Below are 15,114 nucleotides of genomic sequence, written 5' to 3'. Positions count from 1 at the left end.
GCTGCACCGATTTCAAAAAGTAGTTCCTGTACTACTTTCTGCGATTTCGGGCCGCGATTTACATTGAACCCTGCACAGATGTCTCTTAAATCGCGGCCAAATCGCAGCCGCGAAATCGCGGTAAAAACGCGATTTTTAATTCGCAGCAGTGTGAACCTAGCCTTAGTGACCCTTTAAGAAATGTAAAATAAAAAGTATAAAACAAGTAAATATACTTTCTTATCTATTTACTAAGGGTACTTTCACACCGAGGCCGTTCTCAGGCGTTTTAGCGCTAGAAATGGCCTCTAAAAAGTGCCTGAAAACTGCCTCCCATTCAGTGCAATAAGTGCTTTTCACACTTGTGGGACGTTAGAAAGAGTCCTGTAAGCAGCATCTTTGGGGTGGCTTGGGAGCGCTATAAATAACGCTCACAAAACGCCCCTGTCCATTGAAATGAATGGGCAGCGCTTCCAAAATTCCCTAAAAGCGATTTGAAAGCGATGCAAAACAGGTATTTATTAAGGCACGAGACCTAAAAAAAAAGCCCAAAAAACTACTGTAAAACGCTAAAGCACCGCAAAAACGACCATCACTTTAGCACGAAAAGAAATTTCAGGCGACTTCAACACTCCCAGTGAGGTTTCACCACGCCCCCCCTTAGTACACCACTTGCCATCAATCTTCTATGTGTCTTTTTTTATATCTTATTCTGTTTTGGGGTTTTACGCAAATCTCAGGCCTAAAATGCCCATTTAAACATGTGTTTAAAAAAAGCAACTTTCTTTTTCTGGAAGGAAATGTAACGCTTTGAGGATTAAGGCAGAACTCTGGGCAAAAAGCTAAACTCATACTTCAGATACAAATTACTGATGGGTTAACATTCACATGCACTGTTTCTGGAAAATGAACATTCATGGGTACATACTTTAGAAACTGCTCGCTGAGAAGTTGGCATATAAACTTGAGAGCATGGCCACTAACTAACGTATTCTTCAGATTAATGACTAACGCCTCGTACACACGATCAGATTTTTGGATGACCGCTCGTCTGTTTTTTGTTGCATGCTATTCTTATGTCGAAAGTGAAGGGGTTACTCACCATACGAAAATTCTCATACGACAGAATACAACTTCAGAAGTCATGTAAAGTGTTGAATAGTTTTGTATGTTTTATTTTGTTTCTGAGCATGTGTAGTCTTGCTTTTACAAATGTTTTCATACTAAAACTGTACTAATTAAACGAAAATTGGACATAGAGATCACTTTATAGTCTGCACATCCAGCTTTTGTCAGCCGAAAAACCGGAGTCAACTGTCGAAAAAGCACCATACTAACGATCCGAAAATCGGCAGATCGTTCGTCTGACGAAATTTTACTTCCGATTTTCATATTGTGTGTATGGGCCTTAGGGGGATAAAGCAAACATTCTGGAGACTGGCTATTAAGCCAATAATACTTATACTGTACTTTGGTGACCAGTCATTTGATAAAGTAGACACCTCCAGTTCTGCACTTGAGCCCTGGTTCACACTGGGTACGATTTGGAACGATTTGAGATGCGATTTGACATGTTAAATCGCATCTCAAATCGCCGGCAATTGACGGCAATGGCACTGTCCTAATCAGTGCGACGCCGCATATGCGATTTCAAAAAGTAGTTCCTGTACTACTTTTTGCGATTTCGGGCCGCGATTTACATTAAATTGCGGCCGAAATCGCGGCAAAATCGCAGCCGCAAAATCGCAGCCGCGAAATTTTGAATTCGCAGCAGTGTGAACCTAGGCTCAAAGACAAACAAGTGACGGGCAGTCCTTGGTGCAGTATTATTTGACTCCAGACTGTGTGATGGTGCTGTAAAAAGAGAGGTGCACTGGTATGGAAATCTTGCAATAGTCTACTATTTTATTTTTACTATTAATAGGCTAGGCTGTTAGTTTTTGTGTTTTTTTTTTTTTTTAGTTCAGCCTAAACGCACATACTCTGGAGATTGGCCAATGAGGGGTTATTAGAAATACCCAAGCAACTAGCTATTGAGAGTCTACTACACATATGATAGTGACTGATTTCTGAAGGTGAAATATGGAGTATTGCCTCAATCTAGTTAAATCTGAGAGTGGGGACGGGTACCATCATTCTTTGTAGTAGGATATTCGAAAGGGGGTGCCTGGGGCTGCTCCAAACAGGCCCCCCGGCACTGTGAGAGTTAAGGACTATCTTGGTACCCAAGGATTAGGCCAAAGTAAGAATAAAACAACAATTTATTAAAAAAAATACATGATTAAAAACACTTTGTACATAAGTACATGAATAGTTATTTATAACTGTGTGTAATTGGTATAGATGGGTCACAGAGAACAAGTAAACCCTACAGGTGATGTGGGGAGTTGAGATATATATCCTGATGTGATCCTCTACGTGTTTTGTGGCTTTAACTGCTTCCTCAGGAGGAGTCAACCAGGCCTGATGGTACACAAAACAGCACAAAGAGAGGCACCCAAAAGGGTAGTCCCCCCATGGCAGACACGGAAGATACTTGATGGTGGAATAGCTAATTGATCATGTTAGTTTAGAGCAGTGGTCTCCAAACTGCGGCCCTGGGGCCGAATGTGGCACTTTGCTTGCCTCTATCCGGCCCTTGGGGCACTATTGCATCCACAACTGACACCAAGGATGGGGCACTATTCCTCCCACTGACACCAAGGATGGGGTTCTATTCCTTCCACCGATATTAATAGGGCCCTATTCCTTCCACTAAAACCAATGATGGGACATTGTTTACTCCCACTGGCCACAGTCCGGCCCCTATAAGGTCAGAAGGACAGTAAACCGGCCCTTTGTTTGGATATTTTGGAGACCCCTGGTATAGAGTATGGAAAACCTGGGGGTCAGAGGCAGAGAACTGAGGGCAGTGGTATCCGAGAGGTACAAGACAGGTTATGATTATAATTCTCAGACTCCCAGTCTGTACAGCATAGTTAGAGGGCAAATCAGGAGCCTGATTCATCCCATACACGCCCACAGTCCCGCCAACATTGCTGCCCATTCAGGCTGTAATTCTCAGTCAGGGCCGCCATCAGGAATTATGGGGCCCCTTACACATCCCTTCAGGCATGGGCCCCCTGGAGCAGAGAACCGGGGGCAGGGTGCTGCCGTCTGAAATTGAGAAGCGGGGGGGGGGGGGGGCCCTCTACAAAAAAAAAGAAGAAATAAAGAAAAATATATATAAAAAAAGGGGGGTAGCCATCCGGGGCCCTGGGGACCTCTGGGCCCTTTAATAAAAAGAAAAAAATAAATAAAAAAAATATATAAAAAAAATATATATTTCTTTTTATAAAAAGGGGGGTTGCCATCTGGGGCCCTGGGGACCTCTGGGCCCTTTAATATATATATTTTTTTTTAATGAAAAGAAATTACCAAAAAAGGGGGGTTGCCATCCGGGACCTCTGGGCCCTTTAATAAAAAGAAAAAAAAAAGAAACCTATGGGCCCTTTAATAAAAATAAATAAAAAAAATGTATAAAAAAAATAAAAATAAACATTTATAAAAAAAATAAAAGGGGGGAGGGTTGCCATCCAGTGCACTGGGGACCTCTGGGCCCTTTAATAAAAAATAAAAATCAATATATAAACAAAAATAAAAAAAGAAACATTTATAAAAAAAAAGGGGGTTTGCCACATGGGGCCCTGGGGACCTCTGAGCCCTTTCATTTATATATATATATATATATATATATATATATATATATATAAATAAAAAATAGGGACCTCAGGGCCCTATAATATATATATATATATATATATATATATATATATATATATATATAAAAATAAAAAATAAAATAAATAACAAAAATATATAAAAAAATATGAAAAAAGGGGGGTTGTCATCCGGGCCCTATGGACCTCTAAAAAATATGAAAAAAGGGGGTTGCCATTCGGGCCCCTGGGGACCTCCGGGCCCCTTACAGGTGTACTGCCTGTACCCCCCTAAGTACAGCAAGCTCTTGATGCAGTAGGCAGAACAGATAGTCTCGGACCCCCACCAACAGTCTGAATTGATGGCAATGTGGGTGGGACTGTGGGTGTGTATGGGATGAATTAGACTCCTAGTTAATGCTGTACAGTGGGTGGAGTTTGAAACCATTGTGTCCAACCCTCTGCAGCAAGTGGTGATGTCATCCCCTCACCACTCAGGGTGAAATGTACAAGACTGGTGGCCCGGGGGATAGAGGGCTCAGAAGCTACCAGTTTTGTGACCAGGATATGAGGGGCACAGAGGGCTTCTCACGAAATGAAGAAGGCTGGATTTCTGACTAGCAAGGGGACTGCACTAAACCACAAACAAATGTAAAGGTATGGGAACACTTTATATATTTAGCATGACATTTCTTTCTGAAGTTCAGCTTTCAAGTGTTACTAAACCCAGGACCCTGCATCACCATATCTGGTCTCCCACAGTACACAGAACATGGAAATGCAATTATTTTAGTAAATATAAACTGCTAAATACCCTTTCTCATCAGCAAGTATAGCAGTCTTGTGACTTCTATCAGTGTCTGGCTGAGCACTGATTAAAGATTTTAGGAGGAGTTTTCATTCTCCTCTGACTGTCCTATGAGGCTGCATGACTCCTGACCCTCTGTCAGGACAGTGCTGATTGTGATAGCACCCCTCCCCAAAAAAATACTCTCTGGCAATACACACGAAACTGAGCATGTGCAGAGTGCCTCCTATCGCTCAGCGCTATCAGCTGATGGATTGAGGATAGTAAAATATGGGGAGGATCAGAGAAGACAGGATCAAACAGCCTTTTTACACAATGTGGAGGATTAACCCCTTAGGTTCCACAGTGAGTATAACGAGCATGCTTTACTGTATATACAGCCTGATTTTACTGTTGTGGTTTTTGTAGCACTTTAGTGAATATGTAAACCCAGCATATCATATTCCTGATATGTGCCTGCTGTACCATGTACTTGTATGAAAAAAGTATCCTGTTCTCTTTGTATTGCTTCCTTTGTGTGAAATCCCTGGTGTTCCTGCCAGTCCCTCGGTTTTTCTATAAAAAAATACCACACTAAGCAGGAGAACACACCATGGTCAGACCGTCATCCTGTACAGCCTTTCTCTGGGAAGGTCAGTGTGCTGCTGTTTCTCCACCCTCACTACTCTGTGCAGCTGAGAACAGAGAGTATATGTGCTGTTAGGGTTTACATCAATGTCGCAGTCCCGCTAAAAATTGCAGATTGCTGTCATTACTAGTAAAAACAAAAAAAAGTCCCTAAATCTTTCCCCTATTTTGTAGACGATATAACTTTTTTTTGACCAAAAATATATAGCAGAATTTATATTGGCCTAAACCATGGGTGCTCAACCTGTGGCTCTCCAGCTGTTGCAGAACTACAAGTCCCATGAGGCATTGCAAACTGCTGACAGTTACAAATATGACTTCAAAACACAGAGGTATGATGGGAACTGTAGTTCCGCAACACCTGGAGGGCCACAGGTTGAGCACCTATGGCCTAAACTGATGAATATTTTTTTTAATATATATACAGGGGGTCTCCAACCTACGAACGCCAAGTTACGAACTTCTCCTACTTACAAACCTAACGCTGTGGGGACCCTCTGCCATTTTCCGCAGAACGCCATTCGACGGAACATTGGAAAACATCGGAAATGTCCGTAATTGCCGGTTTGCGCATGTGCGACCGACTTATGAACATTTCCGATCTACAAACAGGAGGAAAGTCCCTAACGGGTTCGTAACCCGGGGACCCCCTGTATATTTTTGGGGATATGTATTATAGCAGAAAGTAAACAATATTGCTTTTTTTATTTTTATTGTTGGTCTTTTTTGTTTATAGCGTAAAAATTAAAACCGCAGAGGTGATCAAATGGAAAGCTCTCTTTGTGGTAAAAAAAAAGGACATCAATTTTGTTTGGGTACAGCGTTGCACGACCGCGCAATTGTCAGCTAAAGTAACGCAGTGCCGTATCGCAAAAATGGCCTGTCCAGGACATGGGTAAATCCTACTGGGGCAGAAGTGGTTAATTGAGACCTATATACACAGTATATAGAAGATATACTGATTTAATCTAAGAGCTGTTGGTGAAGCCAGCACTATAAGATAAATTCAGTCAGTTTTTTGCTTTTGTTTTACAGCACAAAATCTTCTACGGACAGCGTAAAGCAGACACAATCTGATCCCGATCTCAAGAATAGGATCGATCCACCACAGTCAAGGTTGGAGGTGGTGCCAGAAAACAGATACACGGTATGATGGGAAGGAAACTTTGCAATATATTTCATTTACATTTACGATACGCCGCTGCAACTTTAGAGGCAAGTGCTTTCTGAATAAAGCACTTGCTTCAAAAAATAGCAGCGGCGTAACGTAAATCAGATAGGTTACACGGATCTAAAGATCCGCTAACCTATCTGAATCTAGCCTTGTAACTCTAACTGACTAGCCTGCCTGCCTGCTCTATCTAACTCAAAAAAATTACACTCTCTCTCTCTATGTCTCTCTCTGTAAACCACCAACACACTACACAAGGCCGACTTCCAGTCAGCATTATATAGTGTGGGGCATGTACTAAACCCCCTGAGCCATAATTGGCCAAAGCCACCCTGGCTTTGGCCAATTATGGCTCTCCGTTTTTTTGCGCGCTGTGATTGGCCAAGCATGGTCATAGTGCATGCTTGGCCAATCATCAGCCAGCAATGCACTGCGATGCCGCAGTGAATTATGGGCCGTGACACGCCACTCGAATTTGCCGCGAACGGGCCAAAACGTCCGTAATTTGACGAACGATCGAACATATGTTCGACATGAGTTTGACACGAATACGAAGCTCATCCCTACTCATAAACACGCCAAAATGCACACTTATGCATGTCAATTTATTCTGTTGGCTAGTATAGCATACTATATTGTAACCAAAAGTATGAGTTTGAAAACACCTCTGAATGCCATACGTCTGTAAATTAATGCAAAACAGGAGATTTGGCAGCATTTTGGAGCGTTTAATTCATACATGCATGTGCATGATGTTTAACTGTAAGATGTATATTGCATCTTCTCCTGTTAAATATAACAATAAATTTACAGAATTAAACATCCAGCAGTGAAAATTGGAGCCCCTTATAATGGGCAGCGCAGGTGTACAGAACAATAGAATCCCTGAGAGATAGAAGAGTAGCAGCGGCCCTTCCATATGGGGCACAGGGGCGCCGCCCCCTAAACCATGAGCCCAGTCTCTAATCTACATGCAGGGGACCGGTCACATGGATTTTTTTTTTGAATCACGTAATTAGAGCCCGAGGCTCTAATTTTCTTTAAAAAAGGGTGGGCTCAGGGCGCAGGGAACTGCTCCCTGAGTCCTCCCAGTTATGTGTCAATAGCGAATACATTTTCCCTATTGTCTTCCTGATTCTCCTCCCGAGTCAGGAAGCAGGTCCTGAGATCTGATTGGCCGCTAGGAGAAGCGATCCCATTGGCCACCGAGGAGGAGGAGGGAAAGCCGCTGTGAAACCCAAGAAAGAGGAGACGCAGGGTGAAACCTGCCGCCCGGAAGAAGCCTGCGACCTAGATGGGGTAATTGTGGGGCTGGTGACCGACTGGCCGCCAGCCGCCACTGTTGAAGAGACTGTCAAGTGATGGCACTGCTACCAGGAAATTGCTAGGGTGTGTTTGTACTTACTAAGGGACTGTCACTGTGTTTAAATGACAGGTACTCTTTAATAATGTTATCCAATACAGCAAATTATGTTTGTATTAAAAAAAAACATCTATTTTCTATGCAGAAAATTATTATACTCCAGGGTTCCAGCGAGTTCACAAGCATTGTTGCAATGTTCAGCAAGACAGTCTCCAACCATACAGTGAAAAATGTTTGGAGGGTTGAGAATTCCAACCTATGGATGCTCTATAATAGGTAGGTTACCTTTTATTACTAAAACAGTGCTCTGAGCTTCTCTGTAATATAAAATTACCTTAAATATATTCATGTATTACACTATGTCACTGTATGACTGCAAAATATTTACATGTATTACATAGTATCACTACCCTGTTTCCCCAAAAATAAGACCTACCCTGAAAATAAGACCTAGCGTTATTTTCCAGGAGGGCTGCAATATAAGCCCTACCCTGAAAATAAGCCCTAGTTAAAAATGCTTGTAAAATCCTATAACACACTCTATTACAGTAGTATATAATGTGTGTGTTTCTGTAATATAATTGCGGGGGAAGAGAGCTCCGGCGGTTAACAGAAGCACAGAGCGGCTCTATAACAAAGGCATTTGGCACAATTATATTACAGAAACACACACGTACATTATATAATACTGTAATAGAGTGGATTATAGGATTTTACAAGCATTTTAACTCAGTTCACACTGGGGATTTCTGACAGGCAGGGAGGGAGAGAAGACATCACATTACATAGTAAGACCTACCCCGTAAATAAGCCCTACCGTGTCTTTTGTTGGCATAATTAATATAAGACCCGGGCTTATTTTCGGGGAAACACGGTATATGACTGCTGAATACATTCATGCAATACACAGTATCACAGCATGGCTGCTGAGTATATTAATGTGTTACACATGATCAGTATATGGCTGCACAATACAGTATATTCATGTATTACACAATATCCCTATGTGACTGTGAAATGTAAGAACACAGCTTGCAACAGGCACAGGTCTCAGGGGCCTTAAAGGGGTTGTAAAGGTTTGTTTTTATTTTCTAAATAGGTTCCTTTAAGCTAGTGCATTGTTGGTTCCTTCGATTTCCCTTCTAAATGTTTTTTTTCTTTATTTTCTTTGTCTGAATTTCTCACTTCCTGTTCCTCCTCAGTAAGCTGTTCTGGCTAACACTTCTCGGATGATGGTGTGAAGTTTACTGAGGAGAGACAGAAAGTGAGAAATTCAGACAAAGAAAAAAAACATTTAGAAGGGAAATCGAAGGAAAATGTAAGTGAACCAACAATGCACGAGCTTAAAGGAACCTTTACAACCCCTTTAACATAGGAACTCATGTCCTTGCAGATGGTAGGCTTCCAAAGGTTGAAAGGAAGCAACAAAAGTGTCTTGGCAATACCTGGGTGTCTCCATTTTGTCAACCTTAAAGGGGTTGTAAAGGTAAAAAATGTTTTTCCTAATTAGCTTCCTTTACCTTAGTGCAGTCCTCCTTCACTTACCTCATCCTTCCATTTTGCTTTTAAATGTCCTTATTTCTTCTGAGAAATCCTCACTTCCTGTTCTTCTGTCTGTAACTACACACAGTAATGCAAGGCTTTCTCCCTGGTGTGGAGTGTCGTGCTCGACCCCTCCCCTGGAATATAGGAGAGTCAGGACGCTCTCTACATTGCAGATAGAGAAAGGAGCTGTGTGTTAGTCGGCGTCCTGGCTCTCCTGTATTCCAGGGGAGGGGGCGAGCACGACACTTCACACCCGGGAGAAAGCCTCCCATTACTATGTGGAGTTACAGACAGAAGAACAGGATGTGAGGATTTCTCAGAAGAAATAAGGACATTTAAAAGCAAAATCGAAGGATGAGGTAAGTGAAGGAGGACTGCACTAAGGTAAAGGAAGCGATTTAGGATTTTTTTTTTTTTTACCTTTGTAACCCTTTTAACCACTTGACACCCCCCTGCCGTCAAATGACGGCGGGCGGAATGCTCTATTGTTCTGACAGAACGTCATATGATGTCCTGTCATTTAAAGCCTCTGGCACGCGCGCACCCGTCGCGTCACTGGGAACACAGTGCGTGTGCCCGGCGGCCGCGATGGCCGCCGGTTAACCCGCGATTGCCCAGTTACTGAGCAGGGACGTGGAGCTCTGTGTGTAAACACAGAGCTCCACGTCCTGTCAGTGAGAGAGGAGACCGATCTGTGTCCCTTGTACATAGGGACATAAATCGGTCACCCCCCTCCACACACAGTTAGAACACACCCAGGATACACATTTAACCCCTTCCCCGCCCCCTAGTGATTAACCCCTTCCCTGCCAGTCACATTTATACAGTAATCAATGCATATTTATAGCACTGTTCACTGTATAAATGTGAATGGTCCCAAAAATGTGTCAAAAGTGTCCGATGTGTTCGCTATAATGTCGCAGTCCTGAAAAAAAACGCAGATCGCCGCCATTCCTAGAAAAAAAAAAAATTTTAAAAATCATTATGTCCCCTACTTTGTAGGCAATATAACTTTTGCGCAAACCAGGTTATTGCGATTTTTTTTTTTTTACCAAAAATATGTAGAATAATACGTATTGGCCTAAACTGAGAAAAAAATATATATTTTTAAAAAAACTGGGATATTTATTATAGCAAAAAGTAAAAAATATTGTGTTTGTTTTTTTTTCAAAATTGACGCTCTTTTTTTGTTTATAGCCCAAAAAATAAAAACCGCACAGGCGATCAACTACTACCAAAAGAAAGCTCTATTTGTGGGGGAAAAAAGGACGTCAATTTTGTTTGGGAGCCACATCGCACGACCGCGCAATTGCCAGTTAAAGCGACGCAGTGCCGGAAGCTAAAATCTTGTCTGGGCAGGAAGGGGGTGTATGTGCACAGTAGGCAAGTGGTTAATTGCTTTTGATAGGACCTTGAGTCTGAGGTGAAGTGGAACAAATAACTTACCTGAAGGTAAGTAGGTTGGGGCATCAGACTCGTAAAGCATAGTGTAGAGCAAGGTTCGCTGTCAGCTAAGAACAGGAAACTGAGGCTACAATTCACACAGGCTCACCAAAATTTGACAATAAAAGATTGGAAAAACGTTGCTTGGTCTGATGAGTCTACCGTTCAGATGAAAGGGTAAGGCCCCATACACACGACCGAGTTTCTCGGCAGAATTCAGCCAGAAACTCGGTCCGAGCCGTATTCTGCCGAGAAACCTCGGTCGTGTGTACACTTTTCAGCGAGGATGCCGACGAGGAACCCGTCGGGCCAAATAGAGAACATGTTCTCTATTTTCTCGTTAGTCAATGGGAAAAGTCGGCCCGCCGAGATCCTCGGCGGCTTCAACACTGAACTCGACGAGGAACTCAATGTGTTTGGCACGTCGAGTTCCTCGGTCGTGTGTACGGGGCCTCAGAGTTTTGCTTAAACAACACCAAAGCATGGATCCATCCTGCCTTGTATCTACGGTTCAGACTCGTGGTGGTGTAATGGCATGGGGGATATTTTTTTGGGCACACTCTTGGCCCCTTAGTACCAATTGAGCATCAATTAAACCAAACTCTGAGGAATGCTTCCAACAGCTTGTTGAATTTATGCCACAAAGAATTAAGGCAAAAGGGGGTCCAACCCGGTACTAGGAAGGTGTATCTAATAAAGCGTCCAGTGTATATTATTTGTTATTTACTGTTTTCAGGTATAAACTTTTTAAAAATCCTCAGCATAGTGGCTGCAAACACTGCAGGTGAGAATTTTAAAAACAAAACTTTATTCATTTCAGATGATTTATTGAACTTGTCTTTGTGTCTCAGGCAAAAAGATCAGATGAAGAAGAAATTGGCCAACACTGTGGATGAGCACCGGCTGTTCCACGGTACAAACCCTGCGGACATTGATGTCATCTGCAGCCAGAACTTTGATCAGAAGATCTGCGGCACTAATGGCATTGCGTACGGACTCGGTCAGTCCTAAGGAGAAACGTGTTTAGCAATTCCAGTAGCTTCTTATGATACAGTATAAAATATATGCAATACCCTGATCCAGTGTAAAATATCCAGCCTTCACACTAATTGCTGAGCGATCTAATGGAGATTGTATTGTGTGTCTGATCAGCTTTACAGTCATTGAGATCCAGAAGACTTAAAAAATTCAGTATTATTTTTCTACCTGCTCTGAACTGCCCACTCTGACCCATACAAAAATATATGAAATCCAGATTCCCTTCCACCCAACCCATCATGAATGGGCTGTGATTGTAGCCTTCAGCCACTAGATGATGCAATCCAAAGACACCCCAAATATTTAAGTGCAAAAATTATGCAGCAGGCTAGTCCATTTTGCTGAAATTTTATTGCAGCAACTCAAAATGGTACTCAGTAGTTTGTATAGCCACTCATGCTTGTATGCATGCCTGACAATGTCGGAGCATGCTCCTAATGAGGTCAACCTGTCGGTGTCAGATGGACTGAAACATAATGTCCCACAGGTGTTCTATTGGGTTTAGATCAGGGGAGCGTAGGGGCCATTCAATGGTATCAATTCCTTCATCCTCCAGGAACTGGCCGTATACCTTCACCACATGAGGCTGGGCATTGTTATGCACCAGGAGGAACCCAAGACTCACTGCACCAGCGTAGGGTCTGACAATGGGTCCAATGATTTAATCCTGATACCTAATGGCAGTCAGGGTGCCATTGCCTAGCCTGTGGAGGTCTGTGTTTCCCTCCATGGATATACCTCCCCAGATCATCACTGACCCACCACCAAACCGGTCATGCTGAACGATGTTACAGGCAGCATAATGTTCTCTACGGCTTCTCCAGACCCTTTCATGTCTGTCACATGTGCTCAGGCTGAACCTGCTCTCATCTGTTAAAAGCACAGGGTTCCAGTGGTGGACATTCCAATTCTGGTGTTCAATGGCAAATGTCAATCGAGCTCCATGATGCCGGGCAGTAAGTCTGTTTCTGATTGTTTGATCAGAGACCTTCACAACAGTGGTCTGATGGAGGACATTTTGTAGGGCTCTGGCAGTGCTCATCCTGTTCCTCCTTGCAAAAATGAGCAGATACCGGTCCTGCTGATGGTTTAAGGCCCTGTTCTGCTCTCCTAGAGTAAATGCCTGTCTCCTGGATTTTCCTCCATGCTTTTGAGACTGTGCTGGGAGGCACAGCAAACCTTCTGGCAATGGCACGTATTGATGTGCCATCCTGAAGGAGTTGGACTGCTTGTACAACCTCCATAGGGTCCAGGTATCACCTCATGCTACCAGTAGTGACACTGACCCTAGCCAAATAAAAAACAGAATAGATGAGTAGGAAATATAATGTCTGTGGTCTCCACCTGTAAAACCATTCCTGTTTTGGAGGTCGTCTCATTGTTGCCTATCTAGTGCACCTGTTGTTAATCAGTTTCAGCTGCTTTGGTGTTAATTAAATTAACAACCTGATCTGCTACTTAACTGACCAGATCAATATCCCATGTCGTTGACTTGATGCTATACTCTGATTAAAAAGTGTTCCTTTGTATATAGAAACAATACATAGAGACAAGGTTTTAAAGGTTAGCACACTCTGATAGGATTGTGTACGCTAAAGTGGTCACACGTTTCGAAAAAATAAAGTGTAAACAGGTTCAGAATTAATGAAGATCGTTTTATCTTACGCAAAGATAACTTGTAAACTTTCTTCCAACAGGAAGTTACTTTGCCAGAGATGCGTCATACTCCCACAAATACTCCATACCCACCTCTGCAGGAACGCGGACCATGTTTTTGGCTCATGTGCTTGTGGGTGATTTTACAGAGGGGAATCCTACGCTTTTATGCCCACCACAGAAATATGGAAGCAGTCAGAGATATGACTCCTGTGTAGACAACAAAAACAATCCATCTGTTTACGTGGTGTTCGAAAAGGACCAGGTCTACCCGACGTACATTCTGGAGTACGAGGAACGGAAGACACCGTGCTTTGTTAACTGACAGGTGGCAAGAAAAATTCTTAATGTTTGGATGATGAGAGAAATTATTCATAAAACACAGGTTGCAATAAAATGAGAACCAATGTTGTCATTTGTTTTTCATTGCAAGCTTCAAAGACTTTACTTTAAAGGAGTTCTCCAAGCTAAAACTTTTAACCCCCGCTGTGCCCGGGCTGTAAAACTATACAAAATAAATTTTCACTTACCTGCCTACGATCCCCCGTTGTTCCGATATAGCCGTCCCGTTCTCCGGTCCCGGTCTGTTCCACTTCCTGCGGGTCGGTGACTCACAGTGCGCTCAGCCTATCAGGCTGAGCGCACTGTGAGTCACCGACCCGCAGGAAGTGGAACAGACCGGGACCGGAGAACGGGACGGCGATATCGGAACAACGGGGGATCGTAGGCAGGTAAGTGAAAGTTTATTTTGTATAGTTTTACAGCCCGGGCACAGCGGGGGTTAAACGTTTTAGCTTGGAGAACTCCTTTAAATGAGCTTGGCCCCTTTTGACATCTCACACAGCACTAATCTATGCAATGATGGTGACTGGTTTAACTATGTAATATCTCATGTTGCCAGACACGGGTAATAACTGGGGGTTATCTGCACTGTTGCATGTCCAGGCTGCAGATGACAGTAACAAATGGGGCCCTCATCTGTAATTTATCTTATAGACCATTATAAAATTACAAAAATGTTGGGTATTGCAATATCCTAAATATGGTTCTTCTTCACCATGGAAAACTAACTTAGATCCCCCTTAAGGAGGTCTAGAAAGCATTGATCGGTGTATACTTACAGTGGTAGAGTAGGAGGAGTAGAGAGTTAGCTTTGGGTGTTGTCAGCTTAGAGATGCTATTGGAAGCCATACATGATTATCATCTGACCAAGAGAAGAGGCGTAGATAGAGAATAGAAGGGGTTCAATAACTGAGCCTTGGGGGGCCCTTATGAAAAGGAAAAGGGTAGAGTTGTTGGTAACTTTGAGGGAGCACTTAGATAGGTAAAAGGAGAACCTTAAGTCTTAAAGGCCAATAGAGTGGAGTTTTTTAAGGAGAGGTGTTAGGCAACTGAAAGATCTAATTGTAATACCGCGTACACACGAACGTTATTCATGTCATTGAAAGAAAAAACGTTTTTCTCTACTCTTCTCTCTCAAGCCTGCCTTGCATACAAATGATTGTGGAAAAAAAAATGCTGGAGCAAAGCGCGGTGACGTACAACACATACGACGCACTATAAAGAGGAAGTTCCATTCGAATAGCGCCAGCCTTTGGGCTGCTTATGCTAATTTCCCCATCTCATAACTTGCTTCTGAGCATGCGTGTTTTTTTTCCCCTCGTTAAATCGTACACACGACGAGAAAAAATAGAGCAGGTTCTAAATTTTTAAAGGCCATTTTTCTCATCGAGAAAAATGCTCTGGAGCCTACACATAAAAAAAATTGAATTTTTCTCGTCATGAA

General features: G+C 42.7%; 1 protein-coding gene across 1 annotated transcript in view; it reads left to right on the top strand.

Annotated features, from left to right (window-relative positions):
* LOC120932740 (protein mono-ADP-ribosyltransferase PARP12-like) overlaps positions 1 to 13,740 on the top strand; it is an 85,614-nt gene extending 71,874 nt beyond the window's left edge. Inside the window, exons 10-13 of the mRNA XM_040345391.1 lie at positions 6,148 to 6,259; positions 7,792 to 7,922; positions 11,486 to 11,634; positions 13,370 to 13,740. Coding sequence (XP_040201325.1) covers positions 6,148 to 6,259; positions 7,792 to 7,922; positions 11,486 to 11,634; positions 13,370 to 13,653 — 676 coding nt within the window. The 3' untranslated portion in view covers positions 13,654 to 13,740. The remainder of the gene's footprint in view (positions 1 to 6,147; positions 6,260 to 7,791; positions 7,923 to 11,485; positions 11,635 to 13,369) is intronic.
* The last annotated feature ends 1,374 nt before the right edge of the window (positions 13,741 to 15,114 follow it).

This window comes from Rana temporaria, chromosome 3, assembly GCF_905171775.1.
Source record: "Rana temporaria chromosome 3, aRanTem1.1, whole genome shotgun sequence".
Classification (NCBI taxonomy): domain Eukaryota; kingdom Metazoa; phylum Chordata; class Amphibia; order Anura; family Ranidae; genus Rana; species Rana temporaria.
Note: the sequence above shows the minus strand (reverse complement) of the source record. Positions and strands in the feature narration are given on the sequence as shown.